The 19,239-nt window shown below is 46.1% G+C and overlaps 1 protein-coding gene across 2 annotated transcripts in view; it reads right to left on the minus strand.

Moving 5' to 3' along the window:
- Rbp (RIMS binding protein) overlaps positions 1 to 19,239 on the minus strand; it is a 375,020-nt gene that overhangs the window by 60,065 nt on the left and 295,716 nt on the right. For both annotated transcript variants that reach the window (XM_084598275.1, XM_084598276.1), the window contains exons 8-13: positions 15,256 to 15,489; positions 11,988 to 12,131; positions 9,320 to 9,605; positions 5,545 to 5,595; positions 3,809 to 3,949; positions 2,748 to 2,885 (exon numbers count right to left, since the gene is read on the minus strand). In XM_084598275.1, the coding sequence (XP_084454401.1) occupies positions 2,748 to 2,885; positions 3,809 to 3,949; positions 5,545 to 5,595; positions 9,320 to 9,605; positions 11,988 to 12,131; positions 15,256 to 15,489 (994 nt within the window). The remainder of the gene's footprint in view (positions 1 to 2,747; positions 2,886 to 3,808; positions 3,950 to 5,544; positions 5,596 to 9,319; positions 9,606 to 11,987; positions 12,132 to 15,255; positions 15,490 to 19,239) is intronic.

Below are 19,239 nucleotides of genomic sequence, written 5' to 3' on the forward strand. Positions count from 1 at the left end.
GGAGAGCCGGCAAGGAGACCCTCCCCTTGGCTGAGCCCCTGCCCCGAGGTCCATGTCAGAGTAAATAAAGTCTTCTCACTCACTCACTCACTCACTCACTCACTCACTCACTCACTCACTCACTCACTCACTCACTCACTCACTCACTCACTCACTCACTCACTCACTCACTCACTCACTCACTCACTCACTCACTCACTCACTCACTCACTCACTCACTCACTCACTCACTCACTCACTCACTCACTCACTCACTCACTCACTCACTCACTCACTCACTCACTCACTCACTCACTCACTCACTCACTCACTCACTCACTCACTCACTCACTCACTCACTCACTCACTCACTCACTCACTCACTCACTCACTCACTCACTCACTCACTCACTCACTCACTCACTCACTCACTCACTCACTCACTCACTCACTCACTCACTCACTCACTCACTCACTCACTCACTCACTCACTCACTCACTCACTCACTCACTCACTCACTCACTCACTCACTCACTCACTCACTCACTCACTCACTCACTCACTCACTCACTCACTCACTCACTCACTCACTCACTCACTCACTCACTCACTCACTCACTCACTCACTCACTCACTCACTCACTCACTCACTCACTCACTCACTCACTCACTCACTCACTCACTCACTCACTCACTCACTCACTCACTCACTCACTCACTCACTCACTCACTCACTCACTCACTCACTCACTCACTCACTCACTCACTCACTCACTCACTCACTCACTCACTCACTCACTCACTCACTCACTCACGCCAGAACTAGAGCGGTTTGTAATGACACTTTCTCCATGTTTCAACAGCACGCGAAGCACGTCTGAACATCACACACGCAGAATTCTGTGCATATAGCCGATATCTAGCACCATGTTTCCCGTACACAGTCCGCATCAGGCCTATAATTCACAGGGCTCAATTTTGACCAAAATAAATTTATAGCGAGGAGTTGTTTTAGGAAGCTCGTACATGACGGTTCGCGCGTCTCGTAACTTGCAGAGCTGGCACGCGCAACGAAACACTAAGGGTTGCGTTGGGGCGTCGACCGAGACACCCTCGCGGAACGGATGGGCGACGACCTTTGTATGGAGTAGTGAAAACTAACATGCGCCGTTTGTAGCAACACGATCCAACTATAATTTTGCAGTGTTAGAGCCGCTATGTATCGATGTAATTGATTAACCGACAACTGATTTGGAGGATTCAGGCAAACGTTAGTAACAGTCGTAGCATTGGCGAGGATGGCGCGTCTTCATTCTTTCGGTTTGGTTTGGTTTGGTTTGTGGGGTTTAACGTCCCAAAGCGACTCAGGCTATGAGAGACGCCGTAGTGGAGGGCTCCGGAAATTTCTACCACCTGGTGTTCTTTAACGTGCATTGACATCGCACAGCACACGGCAGGGTGCCCCATTGGAGAATCGCACGTTTTCGTGTTTTCGTTTCGAGGAACTCGCCTTCCTTCCTTACCAAAGCTCCGCTAGAGCAACTTCGGGAGGAAGGAAGGATATGGAGAGAACTCCATATGCGGCGATCTGCAGCTGCTAGTGATCCATTTGTGATTCAAACTCTGCTCTATTCCTACCCATCTGGATAGCGTCACCGAGGACGTCTGTAATACTTACGGACTGCAGTGCTATAGATGTGTGTGCATCGAGGTCCCCATTGTGTCCCAGAAGGCTGTAGCGGAGGGCGCGCGCAGTGAGGCACCCTACTACGGTCACGAAGGATGCGGGATTAGACAACAGAGCGGCTGCAGGAGCTTTTCTTTTATTTGTTTGCGTGAAACTACACCTTAGCCCACCTAGCATATTTTTTTTAGAGCGTAGCTCTTAAGCGCCTGTTCTTGGCTTGGACATTGTCGACGCAACTTGCTAACTGCCACTTCCCCCCTTCCACGGCGAACAGGGGAAAACGCGGAAAGTTGTAAATCTTCTCCTCATATTTAGGGCAGGGGAGTGTGTGAGAGGCAATGGGTGGCTTAGTGACTTGGAGTGAGTGGCCAGAGCGAATGAATGCCAACCGACTGGGCACATCATACTGTTTGGGCACTACTGAAAAATGAATACTGCATATTCCGCACTTATAATAGCCAACGAAGCTCAAATTTTGAAATTTGAAATCTGAATAGTAGCCCGCGAACTGCATACTAAAGTGTACGGCTTGTCTGTGCGTCTAAAATAAGAGCTAAATACGTGCGTACGTATTGGAAATTTACATTTCTAATCGTGTCCCGGTACAGCGGACCCGATAGTGGGGGACGCGAGTTCTGTGCATGTAGTGCATATCATATTTCACGGTCAGTATTCACCTGTTGTGAGTCTTTTTTTTTTTTCCTTGCAAAGTTTCAGCGATGCTAACAAACGACAATCAAAATTAGCCCCCTAAAATCCTCTAAAATGAGCAGCTTAATTCAGAGAAGCTTAATCCCTCCTCCATCCTGGTTAGAGAAAGTTCACAGTGACTCAACACAGATCCTGCCATTCTGCCGAAACTACGGTTAATCCACATGGTCGAACAGGATACCAGGAATAGGAGGGGAGGGAATTTTATGAAACGAACACTTTTCAAATGAACTCAGTTCCACTGAGCTCCACTTGAATCAGACAGGGCGGGTGCTCTGTAACGAGCTCCTTTCGTTTTCTCTATTACTGAAAAAGCTCGTACAGTTTAGTCGGCAACGAAACAAAGAGACGCAGATCTCGTCCACTCACTCAGCTGCGACTGGAGGAGTAACGCAGCAACCGAGGCTGACAGGGAGTCCGTGACAGCCCCCGTCGAGCTGGTGGTGTAATCCCCGGTCTCGATGTTCTGCCGAAGCCGCTCGAGGTTGGCCACAGACACAGGGGAGCCTGTGGGAACACAATGATAAAATTCCTCTTCTATGTTGGCTGCGAGACATCCACTGATGTCTCCGAAATGCGTGCCGCGATGACACCAAGTTCCTCTAAGGACTTTTGAGGCTCTCAAAATGGGGGCGCGGTGAATGGCCACGTGACTTCAAGGCAATAACAAGATGAATTCAGTAATTTGTGAGTTAGCCAAACGCTGCGGTGATGCTGACCACGCGGGAGAGAGTTCTGCTCAAAGGCAGCTATGCTTGAGAGATCAATACTCGGCTGAATCCGCCTTTTTCCCAAGGGCGCTCTGCGCATGCGCGCCTCACCCCTGGTTGAAAACAAACCACCAACCCCAGCTGCGCATGCGCAGTTCTCGGCCTCCGTGATCGGCGCAGCCGTAACATGTCTCGGAGGCCATGTGTAGTTAATATTCGTGACAGGCGTATGCGATAGATGGCGTTAGCTGTCAAGAACACGCACCGTCATTTCGCTGACGCCAAGGATGTTTTCAACCAGTAGCAGAAGAATTTTCAACCACTCCCAGAGGGCGCCACAGTTTGTGAAAAAGGCGGATTACTCGGCTGGCAGCTACTACAAGACAGCTGACATAAGGATATTTGCTTTCAAGGAATGTCTGGGCGAAATGAGCAGTCGAAATAATGAAAAAAAAAAAAAAAAAACATACAATACGCTTAGGATGACACAACCTAATACAAGCACGGTTGGAAAAGGCGGCTAAACACAAGTACAGACAATTACAGGCAAAAGTTAAAATGACTGCAGCTAAAAAGGCGCAACAGGAAATAAAGAAATGGGAACGCTATGATAACGCCCAGAAGCTGGCAGCGCAGAGCACAGGCATTGATTAAAGACGAGCGGGACATGTGCTGCTGAAGGAAAGCCCAGAAGAAAGCCAGTATGATGTTGCTGCTCACCGATAGTCGCCCTGGATTTCTCGAGTTCGGCAAGCACCCTGTTGTCCTGCTGGATCCTGGCCAAGATCCGGTCCACTTCCCGTGCCGTCGAGGTGGCCGCCGGCGACGAGTGTGTGAGCGACAACTCCGCGCTCTGTTTGCCTGCGAGTGCATTTTCCTTTCTTTTTTATTTTCTACGCATGTGCAACAATATGTCGATACTGCTGCCTTCAAGAGGAAAAGCGATGAACAACGCATTGAAGCCAAGAAAGCAGCCAAGAATAAAAGAAGGGAATTCGCTCTGCAAAACAGTCGGCGATCGATATGATTCCCACTATAACTCCATTCCTTCTTTTAACTTTCAATCTCCTGCATCACATTCCATGCCTTGTGGCAAACTTTAAAAAAAAAAAAAAAAAAAAAAAAAACTCCACTATAACTTTTCTTAACACTGGCAAAAAAACTACAACAATTGCAGCATGGCAAAACGGCTATATTTTGACCGGAAATGAGAAATGCAGCCAGCTGTGGAAGAAAAAAAAAAAAAAAGAAAACTTTAAAGCATAAGAAAGGCGGGAGTCACAAATTTGGAGACTGTTGTTAGGAGAGCGCAAATTGGAGTAGATATCAATTTTTTTCTTTAGAACCACAGGACAAAGAGCACTTAAGTTTTCAGCCGCATAAACAATAAAAGAAGCGTTGGACAGTGTCAGGAAAAATTTTATTGAGAGAAGTATGTTCCACCCGCGCGCTTTAAAAGAACGCAGCACTTTCTTATTTGCCTAGTGCTGAGCGCAACGTAACACTCCGAGAAACCACAACAAAGTGGGCACTACGCTGCCCTATTTGGTGCGTTTTCTTGAATCATGTTACATTTCGTACAGCACTGGGCAAATAAGTATGTGCTGTATGCACTAGCACTATAGTGTCCGCTTGGTCGTATATTTTTTTGGCATAAATAAAATATGTCGGCCCATAATCGCATATTCATTTTGAAATACTCTGACAGTATCACAATAAAACTTAACTCGAAGTAAAATATTAGTGGTTGCTATTTGTTGATTGATACAAAAATTAGCATAGCTTCATAAGGTGTTAATCTTTGAAACATAAAAGTGAACTGTCTCAGCGTTTAAGGCACGAGCGATATTTTACAAGACCGTCGTCATAACATCCCTCAGTGCGACAGCTTTGATGTGCGTCCGTTTTTTCATTTATAAGTTGTATGCAGCTTGTATAGCTTGAATCACGTGTAAGGCTAACACCGTGCGTCTACAGGCTCCGTATTGTTCCCCTCTCTGTTCTCGATTCTGCCAGAATGAGATTTATAAAAGCGCTCGCAAAAGATCCTTCAGGAAGCTGCCTTTCGGAAGCCTGTTTTACGATGCGTGCATTGCTGTTCACGCACTGTAAGTGGTTGGAAGTATGAATTTATCTTGGGCGAAGTATTTACTTGCAGAATACAAAATAACCGTGTTCGTCGTGAGAGAATGCTCGCTTAATGTCTTAGGTCATTTAAGGCCTACACAGTGTCATTTCTCTCTTGACTCCTGCTATAAAGGATATCCTGCGCGGCAATAAGCGCTGACTGCGAGTCGCTTTACGGGACGGCGAAAAAGGAGGTGCATATCTGCACTAAGGGATAAAAAGTAGGAAAAAAATTTTGAAATATGAAAATGAAATATAAATAAAAATCATATGCAATAGAAAGAGAAGCAAGGAAGAAGACAACAAAAGGAAAACAATATTTTACTTACATTCTGAAAATGTGATACGACGAGGGTCACGTTGGAAATAAACCGTCAGAACTGAAGGTAAAACAAAATAAAGGCATAATAAGACCAAAAGTAATTCGACAAAGCGCCAAATGACAAAAAATAAAAATAAAAGAAGTGCCGAGTTGGTGCGGACAAAAGCAGTGATCATGCATAAGCAAAGTGTGGAAAAAAAAGAACACAAACTAATACTGACAAAAAGCACGGCAGAGGTTCAGGCAGTTTGTCAGTTTGTCGTCTTTGTCACAAGTCTGAAAATAGTTTTGGCTGTCACAGTTTATTTATGTACCAAAACGACAAATCGCGAGTTTAGCACGGTGCTCCTAAAAGCTCGCTGAAGCGAAAGATACAACATTAGGGATTAAAAAAAAAATAAAGAAAATAATAAAAGACAGCTTCTGTTTTCCTCCAATTCTTTCGCACAGGCGACAATCAAACGTCTGGATTCAAACAAAATGGCGGAAACGCTAAAAAACAAACAAGTAGCCTAAAGGATATAGTGACATCAGACAGTGAAAGAAAGGGGTGACAAAGGCGAAGTTGCGCAAACCATAGAAAACAAGGGAACAAAATGCAATGCAGCACGCGTGACGTGGAAGCAAGAACTGACTTTGTTATAGCTTTTCCGCAAACTAATTTCAGCCCATTGTAATGCATGCTATGCCTTTGTGTGCGAAGCAAACATGAGAGTGAGTACTGATAGCAGCATTTTAGAGATGCTCACGGAGGTCGGGGTACAATAAAGTTCGGTTATTCCTGTAGAGAAGCACAGATCAGGGCCGCTTGGTACGTGAATGACCTCGAACGCCAACCGACAAAAAAAAAAAAAAAAAAAAAAAAAAAAAAAAGGAAAGAATGCGGACAAGAGACATATTCTAGTAATTGAGCCCCGCCGGGGTGGTGCAGTGGTAAGACGCCCGACTACTGTGCCGGAGCACCCGGGTTCGAACCCGACCTCGGCGGCTGAGTTTCGATGGAGGCGAAACGAAGAGGCGTCGTGTGTTGTGCGATGTCAGCGCACGCTAAAGATACCCAGATGGTCGAAATTACTCCGTAGCCCTCCACTACGGCTCCTCTTTCTCTCTTTCCACTTTCACTCCCATCTTCCTCCCTTCCCTTACGGCGCGGTTGTGGTGTCCACGGAAAACAAGTGAAACAGTTACCGTGCCTTTCCCTTCCTATAAATAAATCAGATTTTTTTTTAGTAATTGAACAGCGGGATTTTTGCTAGAGTGGAGCGGGGCTTTGCGGATGTATACACGGTTAAGGGTGTATGACGACTGCTCGCTTCGGCGACCAGCCTGGAATTTCGACGTGTCTTTATAGAGCAGCAGGGCTTGAAATTTCGTACCTCAAGAGCTAAACTAATTTAAAGGAAAAAAAAAGAGGAAAAAAGACGAGTGTTGTGCAGTGCGATGCAAACAGTTAAATACTCCATGTGCATAAATAACCGGCGTATCTCTGGTATATGAAAAGGAGTACCGTTCATTACCAACAAATTTTTCTCGCATCTGCTTTTTGTAGTCATCTTTCTAGCTGATGTCCAGGTGCCACCCTTATGTTCGTAGTGTGCGCGACATCTTTGTTTGTCCTCTTAAACTTAATCAAACAACTCTGCTCAACTGCATACACAGGGACACTGCGCGGCAGAAAAAAGATTTACGTGCTCGGAAGGGACGGCAGAAAAGGTTCACCAGTGCATCCATGCTAACTGCCTCTGCTTTCCTTTACATACTGAGCGTGGATGACCGGGAAACGCCGGAAAACAATCTTGATGAAGTATTGTGAACAAAACAAGGCAAAGGCGAAAAGTAATGTACAGACGAAGAAAAATAACAAGTAGAGAACAAAAAAACATTGTGGGGGTTTAAGTATGCCCTGAACTTAGTGATAGAGCAAAGCTGTCATTGTTGCAGCGATAGCATCCTTAACACCCCCTTTTTAATCCACGGTTTTTTTTCTTAATTGTTTTATTTAAATTAGGTTTTGTGGACAGGAAGAAGCCTTAAACGTTTGAGTGGACGTCACGGAATTGGTTGGTTGGTTGGTTCACAGGAAGGGAAAGGAGCGGTAACTGTCTCACTTGCTTTCTGTGGACACCTCGACCGCGCCCTAAGGGAAGGGAGGAAGGTGAGAGTGAAAGTGGAAAGAAAGAAAGAGGAGCCGTAGTGGAGGGCTACGGAGTAATTTTGACCACCTGGGGATCTTTAACGTGCCCTGACATCGCACAGCACACGGATGCCTCCTCGTTTCACCTCTATCGCGAAACGCAGCATCCGAGGTCGGGTTCGAACCCGGGTACTCCGGCACAGTAGTCGGGCGTCTTACCACTGCACCACACCGGCGGGGCTTGGTTTATAAGAAAAATGCACATTATCTGTTAGACTTGAGAGACGAAAGATGGGAGTGGAAGCGGAGAGAAAGAGGTCCCGTAGTGGAAGGCTACGGAGTATTCTGGCCACCTCTGGGCCTTTGACGTGCGCGGACATCGCAGAACCCAGGGCAGCCTCTCCATTTAAGTTAGGTTTTGGGGGGAAAGGAAAGCATTCTGTACATATGAGTGAACCCAACGAAACCGTGGACATCCACACTTTATTAGATCAAGGTCACTTGAAGGCCAAATTTAGTGTCCCACGAAGGCCTGCTATGAATAGCGTAGTGAAGCTTTCGCATTCACTGTAAATTGGCTTATAAGAAAGAAAAGGCACAGTATCTGCCAAGATCACTTAAAATTGAAAGCTGCAATGTCCGCGACGTGGTGGTGGTGGTGACAAACGTTTATTGATCCAAAAGGGGTGGATGTATGCATCGACCGGGTCTATGAACATCCAGCCCTTACAGATACTGGGTGGGGTCCCTAGTACGGGACCCCAGTGGCGTCGGCCGCTGCCCGGGAGCGCTCGACCAAGGCCTTTTGGGCCTGCAGGTCATAGCAGCCGAGCAGGGTCGCCTCCCAGTCCTCCAGAGTGGGGTTGGGGTGAGGAGGAACAGCTAGGTTAGATGGGCAAGCCCACACCATGTGGTAGATTTCCGAAGACTTCTCCGCACAGTGCGGACAACTGCCCGTGAAGGAGGGATTAAAATGTTTTAGTGCTTCCGGGCACAGCAGAGTGTTGGTATATAGACGGAGTAGAAGCCGCTCCTTCGTCTTAGATAGACCTTTACTAAGGCGAGGGTAAAGGCTATGACAAGATTGATAATAAAAAACAATGTCTTTAAAAGAATACGCGGGTTCGAATTCGAGATCCTGATCTAGGGGGCCGAGATGGGAAGCCCGGAAAGACAGCGCGCGGGCGGCGGCGTCGGCTGCCTCATTCCCATCGAGACCCATATGAGCAGGAACCCATACTATATTCCAGTAAGCGGGGTCTCCGGTGTAGGTGCAATTTTGAAGTAGTCGGTAGGCTAAGTATGGCGCCCAGCCTTGCTCGACGTTCCGACAGGCCCCTCGCGAGTCGGAGATAATTGTTTTAGAATCAATGTGGGTAGCTGCCAGCGCAATGGCGACCTCCTCCGCGTGGGTTATGTCACGGGCACGAAATGTAAGCCCGTTAGCAGTTTTGGATTGGTGGACCACTGCGGCCGTGTACCATCCAGCCCGAGGACTCTCGGCTACCGTAGGAAGCTCTCGCTTCAAAATACCAGAGCACACGCCGTAATAGCATGTAGCCGGAGGGTTGAATAATGAGATTTCGTCCACATCATTGGTGTATAAACAGAGAAAGGGTGCAATGCACTCGGATCTCGAAAGCAGCACCTGAGGAGCAAGTGAGGGAGGGCGTAACTCCGCCGCCTCCTCCTGCCGCCGATGCTGCCGCGGCGGCGAGTTGGGAGAGTGCGTCGGAGCCTGCCGACCGGGCCACGTCCAACAGGGGCCTCGTGGATGAGGAGCCTCCGGAGTCCATGAGCTGGGCGGGCGACGCCGAGCGGGCACCGCTGCTGCCGCTGCCTCTTGGACTGGCCGACGAGCGATCGGCTTCCAGCAGCAGGTGGTCTGAGAGCTGCAGGCTGTAGCCATGGTCGCACAGGTCCGAAGGCACCACCTGCGGAGATTCCTCATGCGTCCGTGCTCCCACATAAACTGTTATGTGCCCACGTAGGGCCGTGGTAGGCGGATGGGCTAGAATGAATGCGCGACAGTACCTAGTGACCAAATGGTGGTATAGGGAGGTCTCAGTGCTCCAGTCCGTGTTTACACAAGAGGGCTTGTCGAAGCCCAGATAAAGTCAAATCCTCTTGTCGAAACGTCCTCTACTGGACTGAGGGTCCCATCTCTCCCCTTGTTCATTTTGAGCTGCGAGCAGTGGCTATAGGTGTGAGCAGTGGCTATAGGCTTCTGAACGAACGAAGTATTTAGTGACACCTTATTAAGGGACAATTAAGATCAAAATCAACCGAAGCTGAGGCACCCTCCTGCTGCTTGCGCAATCATACAAAATGGAGCGTAAAGTGTGCAACGGGCGAAAATTAGGGACTGTCACTGACATGGCGAGCGTTCAGTCCCCTTGTCTCATTTGTAGTTTCTTGAGCGCGCGCGGCGCTGACGGCATTTTGGAGATCACTTCTTCGGTGATTGCGATAGAACTCACAACTGACCATGTCATTACACCTTACGAGAACTGCTAGCCGACCACACGAAAAATAAAAACGTATGTTGCGTTGGGGCAGAAGAAAATAAATAAAAAAAGTGTCCCAAACCAAACCCCAGAGTCTAAAGGTCGTCAAGCAATGAAAATACAAATTGTTCGCAATTGCTCCCAGTAAACATTTGCTTGAAACGTAATCCATTATTCAGACAATCATCAGCCCCGAACGAGTTGGCCGCTCAAAAGATAATTGCCTACTTAACTGGTTGCGTAATTCTAGAAACACGGTGTCTAGTCTAACAGTGATAATAGATAATTGCGTTAAGACAGTGCCGATGGAAATAACTCGGGGTTCTGAGCTTGTACTTGGCGATTTTGATTCATGCAAAATACAGAAGGTGGACTTCCCCACATGCAAAACTCAACTGTAAAGTCCCTGTAGATGTCGTTGCATACGCAAGTTGACCAATATAAGACGGCGGAGCATTTGCCAGCAAGATTGTGAATACTACCAGACAAGCACATGACGTATGGACGTGGTGCATAAGATGAAAAAACGATGGAGTAAAGCAGCGCGCTGCCGCTTTTCAATCGATCAAAGGGAGTGAACTGGTCCCCCTGTTATGCTTGGCTAAAGTTTGCCGAAATACCTGCACGCTTAACGTTTCATATGGTCATCGATTCGTTTGCTCGTAGCTGGTTTCATCTATCAGCGGGCCCAGTAGCTGGCCGAAGAATCGACTGAAATATGACACTTCCGTTTAGTGACCATACTAGTCTGCTACTGACAGGTAACATGGCTTGTAGGCGAGATGAAGTAGGCAAATGAATGGAGGGGATAGCGCAAATGACTTTCTCAATTAGTGTGTTAGGTTGCGTTCGGCGTTGTGTGGAGAACGTTCGCTGTGACCTCTTATACAGACACTGAAAGAGCTGGATGAGAAGAACTTGGAACATTATTGTGCATTAAAAAAGCCGGGAAGGGGGGGGGGGGGGGGGGGCATTTTTTTAGATTTCTTGCTGTTCTTTGGATTACTATGGAGATACCAGAGAACTTACATGCGCATCGGTTAATGACAGATGAACAGAAAACAATGAAAATGTTAGCGCGGCCGTTCTTTCTTTCTTTCTTTTTCTTTTTTTTTTTTTTTTTTTTTTTGTAGCGAGAGCTACAGTGGCCACAGTCTCGCCATTTCGTCGTGCCTGTCCGAAGAACGGAAAAAAGAAGAAAAAGGAGAAGAAGAAAAAAGCAGAAAAAGAAGAAGAAAAACATGAAATAAAAAAAGAAGAAAAAAGATGAAACAAAAAAAAAGAAAAGAAGAAAAAGAAGAATAAAGAGAAGAAGAAAAGAAGAAGAAGAAGAAGTAGAAAAGACCAAGAAGAAGAAAGACCAAAAAGAAGTAAAAGAAGAAGACAGATACCTCGGTACTTGGTAGAGGCGAACGACAACGGCGAGTTGCTAGGACAGAAGGTTCATTCGAACGTTGTGACGGCGGTGTGCTCCGGAGGTTGACGTAGAGTCGATGTCATACCACTAGAAATCACAGCCGAATGAGTAGTCAGCGACTCGAGGCAAGGGGTGCTCATACGTCAAGCGATTCCCCTATGGCATAAATAAAGCTGAAACCATAGAGTTAACTACAATGTGCAAAAGCCGCGTCTTTACATTCAAGCCGAAACTAAGCGTAGCCATGCAGACTGCTCTCGCGTAATTCCAGGTTTAACCCCAAGCTAAACTACACCTAATTTTTTTTATGATACTCCGTTAAGCAGGCCTACACTGCCACTGCGGCCGAGTTTTGTTTTGTCCCTAGCCGACCGTCATTGGGCAACGCTTACCTCGGCCGACAGGGAGCGCCCCGCCCGCCAGGACTCCCGAGCGGCCCGCGTGCGCTGCGACTGTCGCCGGAGTGCGGCCATCTCCAGCACCAGCTCTTCGTGCAGCACGTTCTGGAGCTCGCATTTCTTCTGCAGTTCGCGCACCTGTAAGTGGAGAATGCGAAGGGAAGCAGACAGATTGAGTGGTGATTGCATGCAACAATATGTCTTCACCCCTCACGCATCTTGATAACGGCCCTTATCTAGGTGATGTTTGCCACCACACGCTCAATCAACAGTGCGACAAGCAATATGGCGACACGCAGAAAAAATCGCGAAATAAAACTTGTCTCCAGAGTACCTATATTAAGGCACACAAATTTTGCGTTGAAGAGTATTTCAGCAGAAAGATTTAGATTTGAAATAAACTAAAAAAAAAAGTATATATATATATATATATATATATATATATATATATATATATATATATATATATATACTGTTTTCTCTTTTTTTTTTATTTGCGCATTTTGCAATGACAGTGAAAGGAGTTATATATGATGTAGGTAAGGAGCAACGTAGGAGTATGTCCCCCATTCAAAGAAGCAAATTTATTTCAACATGTCCGAGGTTATTCACTTCACTGAGCTACATATTTTTTGTTTTAAGTTGCAAACTGCTATGGATGCAGTAACGAGGCGTGTAGAAAGAGCCAAACTGTAGCGCTAAAAAATCAATAAAAAATTGTTGGACAAAAAAAAAGAAAAAAAAAGGACTGCATAAGAATGAAAATAAAGGCGGAGCAAGAAATTTGGCAAATGATTAAATGGCACTGCAAAAGCAAAGTCCGAACTGCAAAAATTTAAAGCAAGAAGGAAAGAGAGAAAAATAACAAGAAGAACTACCGAAATAAAGGAGAGAGAAACAGGAAAAAAGAGAAAGAAGTAGGGGGAAAAAAAAAAAAAAACTTCTCTATTACACTTGGTCACAACTCCCATGTGGGTGTTTTTCAACCTCCTTGGTATGTGCCATGTTTCAAAAGGCCAAGAAGAAGGAAAAGTAACGCGATTATAGCAACGAAGACTTCGGCTTTAAACACGGAAAAATTAAGCAACACATTTGGACACGTTCTTTTGATCGCCAGCTGGTGAACTGTGACATGAAAAAAAAAAAAAATTAGAAAGGCTCCACATTGAAGTTGTGGGGAACGCTGACGGGGCACTGCTTGAGTGAACAAGCGCTAACAACGAGAGCCATACTTTGAAAATAAGGGAAGGCCATTAGCGGATGCGAACTGCAATGGATGAGTATTTCATGACAGAAACGTGTAACGTTCCCCTCCGAGCCTCCTTGACAAGAACTCGTTAGAGACAAGGGATTTAGAGATTAGGACAGGTGAATAATTGGTCCACTCTGAATATAGGCGACACCTCGAAGAGGGAGACAAAAAACAAGCACCCAGAACACTCTAGCGAACTCAACGAAATAACAAGTTGTCGGGTACGCTAAGCAGGCCGAATTAAAATACCACGGTGTGCGTGCATCCTCGTTTAGGGTCGTCCAAGCGTTAAGCCTCAGACCTCCACTGAATTTTCAGTCGTGTACCCGTGCTGGATGCTGTACGAATATTCTCCACGGAAGACGTTTATGGCATACGCATTGCCTCATGAAGAAACTTTAAATGGGAAAGAGGACAGCTGACGGGAATGCGCGAGCGCAGTACCGTTGTTTTCACGCCAGTGATGAAAAGGCACCTCCCATAAAAAGAGCACCAAGAGCTGTGCGCCTCCGCTCTCTTTTCTGAAATCCCATCATCTTCTCCAAAGTCAGGACACGTCCTCAGCTTTTTATTTCCCTTCCCTTTTTTCAGACATTCTCCTGTATCATTCCCGCGCGCGCTGTTGCCACTGATCCTCCAGTCCCGGCGATAAATACAGCTAAAATAGTTTTTTTTTTTAGCCTTTGGAGATTTGGCCAACAAAGCGAAAAGCTCGGCTCTAATAGAAGAGAACCGGGACAAGCAATAAAATAAGGAGAAAAGAAAAGTCTAGCCCGTAGTGCTGCGCTGCCTGCAGACTCCTAAGCCTGCCATCATCACCCGAGCCGGGAAGATGGTGAATGTTCGTGTTTTCTGGGGGCGCTCAGCTTTTGTTTCAGGAATTCAGGCTCCCAATACGTGCTCGGCAGAACAAGGCGGAGTAGTGCTGGGAAATTTCGCCGCTGCAGCATCCGTATAAAGAAACAAAAAAAAAAAAGTACTAGAGGAATACCTGAGAGTTGGACTCTTCTTTGTGGGCAGGGCAACCAGAGTTAGGAAAAAATACAACAGAAAGGTGTGCTCGCCGAAAATGAGGATTTCTTTGAGTAAAATCTTCCCGATCGTTCGAGGGTTCCTGTGAAGAGTCATAAAAGAAAATTGGAATGGAGGAAAGGCCACGAAGCGAATTAGCTATCGTATCGCGTATCACGTAAGCTGGGAGGAAAACCGGACGTCTAGACCAAGAGGAAGCTAATTTCACAGTAAATCGGCGAGAGGAAGAGATAAAATGCTTCCTTTTTGTAGATACCCAGTGTCAACGTTAAAATTGTTTAAAAGACAGAGACACAGGTCATTCTGCTCGAAAAATAAGTATAAGGTCAGACAGAAGGACACGTTGGCAGTTACTCCACACAGGGTTAAGGCGCGGGATCCGAGTAGAAAAAAAAAAAAAAAAGGGGGGCCTCTAACGTGCATCTAGAAGGATAGTAACACATGCTATGACCAGATCGCGCATTCACAGTCACTGTAGTGAAGACTGCGTGCTGTCAATAATGATTTAAAGGGGGGGGGGGGGGGGGGCTAGTTAGTTGCGCATAATAATTAAAGAAGTGCGCTAACTTCGTGTATTTTTCATCCCGTTTGTCTGTTTGGTCAAGTTAGCGCAATTCTTTAATTATTATTTCTCTGTTGGCAGTTGGCAGAAACAAAAAAAAAGTACTAGAGGAATAGCTGACAGTAGGACTTTTCTTTGTGGGCAGGGCAACTAGAGTTAGGAAAGAATACGACATAATTATTTCCTGTAAATACGACAGTCAAGGACTGACCGATTTATTTATAGGAAGGGAAAGGCGCGGTAACTGTCTCACTTGATTTCTATGGACACCGCAACCGCGGCGTAAGGGAAGGGAGGAAGATGGGAGTGAAAGTGGAAAGAGAGAAAGAGGAGCCGTAGTGGAGGGCTACGGAGTAATTTCGACCACCTGGGGATCTCCGGTTAGGGAGCCACTTGAGAGGAGAGGAGGTGCGTACCTTGGACTCGAGCGTCTGTATGGTGAGCAGGTGCGCTGCCTCGGCGGATCCCTTGGCGGCGGCCGCGGCCGCCTTGGCGGCGCGCACCTCTTGTAGCGCCTGCGCATGCTGCCTCTCGAGCAGGCGGCGCTGCTCGGCCGCCTGGCGCAGGTGGCCCACCAGGGCCTCCAGGGCGGACGCCTCGCCCCGGGCAGCCTCCAGCTCAGCCGAGCGCACGCGCAGCTCCGTCTCCGCCTGTCACCACGTGCACACGCTCTATAGTGCATTCCTTCGGGAGGCCCAAGAGTAAGCATCATTCTTTGTTGTTGGCACTAAAGCACAAAAGAACTTGGTGAACCTGCTGCGTTCTTCAGTGCCGAATGTGCAATCTATCTGCTCTCGAATTAGGCGGAAAGAGTACTAATATGCCTTATGGCAAGTTTGCGTACAAAAAAAAAAAATAAGCACTGAGCAATAAAGTTCTTGTTAAAGAGCAATGGGAAGGACGCTGGCTATTGTCTTACCCGAGTTCAAGTGTTGCGAGGCTAGAGTGCCAAAGTTTCTAAAGTTTAAATTCCTTGAAAACAGGCGAAGGTATTAAAGCTCAGCAATTTGAGAGATGAGACGCACATCTATAAGAAATGTCTAAAAACACGCAGGGGTAAAAATAGGAAAAAAATAATCAGTGCATAGGTATCCCGGTTTATCGAAAAAAAAAAAGGTACTCAAGGAATGAAAACTGAGCGAAGTGAGACAAGCACGTTTCAAAAAGTGAAAAGTAGCAGCAGCCTGCAACGTTTTTGCGGCATGAAGCAAGTAAAGCGCTCTAGGCCGATTCACACCGTCAGAAAAAAAAAAAAAAAAGAAAATCTTATAAAAACTGCACTTGCAGAAAACAAGCAAAATGAGGAAGCAACTCGCTAGAATACTCAAGAAACATGTCCGCGGCTCTTGGTGCCGCAAAAGCTCACCTTGGCGTCCTAGGAAGGCATGCTGAGAGAAGAGCAACAAAAACGTCACTCGCAACAGCAGCAAAAACACGAAAAAAGAGAAAAGAAGTGGCGCTTTCACATTGTCTTCCTTGTTCAAAACGGAATCTTCTATACACTGATGAAGGCAAAAAAAAAAAAAAAGAAATCGAAAATATGCATCGAATTCCGTAGCCTGCAGCCGGAACATAAGATGCCGGCGTACCTGTGTTTGTACTTTGCGGCTATCGGGATAGCCAACCTGTACTAGTACAGCATAATGGCGGCGATAAAGCAGCGGTAGCCGCTGCAGCATCTGTAAGCAGGAGATCTAATCTTAGCACGTCAGCGCTAACCACCGAATAAGCTTTAGAGTAGTGGCAACGATAATTGAGTTGGCAGACGCCATTTTGTTCCTTAAGCATAGCTTAAGTGCTTGGTGTGGTCACATGTGAATTTCTATCTGAATTACGATTTATATTTCTTTTCACTGTAACTGACGGTTTCGTGTCTCAGGGAGCCGGAAATGCAGTCATTCAGAACAATAGCGCAATACGATGAAAAACTGAGATTGTGAAAAAAAAAAAAAATGGCAGAGTCGGCATTGCTCTACCATTGAAAGGAAACATTGCGGTTTCCCCAAATAAGGCCGCGTAACAGCTCAGAGGCTCATGGGGGTGCTGGCTGCCTGGCCGCTGAATGTATTGCCACATTCGAGGTGTGGTTATAGTACTTTCAAAAGACTCCTTGGCATCCAAATGCAAGCCTGATGGGTGGCGACACTTGAGAGCTCCAGATTATCGCTTAAGAAGGCAGCGATATTTTCAAGTAAAAAAGAACACAAAAGGTACGAAACAGGTAAAAACAAATAAAGACGCCAAATATCGCAAGCGTTTGCATTACACTTTTGCCATGCACGTTTTGCGCACAAAAGCATTTCGCGCGTCCAAAAAGGCTCCGTTATGAAACAAGCCGAACTTAGATGGTACGGCAGATGGCGCGTTAACGAAGAGCTTACGCACTTCGTTACGGGGACAGAAAGTCATTTCCACCTGAAGACAAATGTAAGGCTATATTACAGAAAAAAAAAATGGTCGCAGTAACTTTTTGCTTGATGTAAGACATTGGTTTTTAGTCAAAGGCGCTACAGACCAGACTCTAATAAAGTTCAGGCGTCTTCTGTACGCTCTCTTATGTTGTTCTTAATGTCGTCTAGATTCGTTTGAGCCCGTAACAACTGCGCACACACTCTCGAAAGGAAAAAAAAAAAAAAAAGGCACGGGCTACCGCATTCATTGAACTGTATAGAGGGATGCTATCGGAAGACAAGTGGGGAAGCACGGTAATAGCAAGAACTGCCATTCAATGCTCTGGAGTTCGAACTTTGCCTCGGGAGGTTGTTTTCAAATGCGATCTCCGAAACGCGGCCGTGTAATTTCCTAGATGGTCTTGGGAAAGGCGCCCAAGAAAAAGTGGATTGAATAGACCCAGCGAAAACAAAAAAGAAACAAAAAAAAAAATGCAGGAGCAAAAGAATAAGCACATCATGGCATTCTGCTCCTCTATGCTGCAATTTAAATGCCCCGCAGATAACCTTTGCGAGCAACGAGGAAGGAAACTAGGCATAGAGGAAACAGCAAAAAAAGAAGGTAAAAAAAAAAAAGTCAAACCAAGGCTCGAGGCAGTTCATAACCGTGAAGAAGTTGCGCAGCCGCGGATGAAATAAACGCGAGACAAGGCGCGCAGAATAGCTTGCTCAAGAGAAAATGTATCGGTGAAGTGGGCCAGGCAGAAGTTAATTTTCTACTGCGGCACGCGGCCGCAATTCACTGCCGGCATCGAGGCGGAAAGTGCGCAAGCGTTGTGCATGGCGATGTTCGAGCTAGATTATGCAATAAAAAGAGAATGCGAGCTGGGATAAGGAAGTATAGAGTTCTTTGAATTTTTAGCGAATAAGGTGTTACCTATGATACTAAGCAGAATCCACTAAAGTCCAAGAAAACAACTTACTGCTGTTAGAAGAATGTATAAAGCTGTTCGCGTGGGAGCTAACTTTCTGAATGGATGTATGAAACACGCGGCTTATCGAGTTTCCCGCATGGAAAATGTTCCAAGAAATGCGTTCAAATTCGCTAGCGACTGACAAGAAAACAAGAAAAACAAGGCTCTAAAAAGCTTCACAAAGTCAAAGAAATAACAACTACTACCCATAACACGCGTATGGAAAATGTGTTGCTTCTTGTATTTCTAATACGGACGCCGCTATCTGTATAGGCCCACTGCGGCATATGAGAGCATGCCGTGCAGCCTTAATAAGAATAAGACACGGGCTATACTTGCTTTGACTAGCTCGAATATGTCTGTTTTCAAGCTCACTTTGCTGAAAACAAAAACTAGCCTGTTTGTTGTTGTTGTTGTTGTGGCTGTAGGAAGAAGGAAAAAAAAAATGCACGGGCTTGCTACAGACAAGAAAAGTACTAGTATTGAGCTAACCTGCCCAAATATCTTTCCACCTTCAGGTAACTTGGAATGTTAGAGACTTAGCTGAACTACGACGCACGGAGGGCGGCCGATCAGCGATATATCCAGCATGCCAGAAGTCTAAATACAGCTCGCCCGTAAGTGATAAGAGCCTACAAAACACTGTGTATTAGGTGATTAACAAATAAAGTGTCCAAAGTGCCATATGTCGCAGTTCCAGGAGGGGATATTCGGGCCGACAGAGGTGGCCACGAAAGCATCAGAACGAGTAGTCGCTTGGACGATATCTCGCTAAGCACGTACATTAGCGAGGGAGGGATGGTAATTTTGCAAGAATTCTTATTGAGGTTAATTTTTTTTTTTTGCCCCTATTCACTGGCAGATGCAACCTGCGACTTCAAACCACGTGGTTAATAAGGAATTTTATAGTCATCGGCTCCAGCCCCGTAGCAGAAAAAGAAACGAAGAGATGTTATTTATGCAACGTTTGACAAAAGACCGTTACATAAAGCAGCTACAACTTGCACCGCAAGTGAAGATTGATTGATTTATAGGA

This window comes from Amblyomma maculatum, chromosome 3 (assembly GCF_055883805.1).
Source record: "Amblyomma maculatum isolate TAMU_Amacu chromosome 3, ASM5588380v1, whole genome shotgun sequence".
NCBI classification, from domain to species: domain Eukaryota; kingdom Metazoa; phylum Arthropoda; class Arachnida; order Ixodida; family Ixodidae; genus Amblyomma; species Amblyomma maculatum.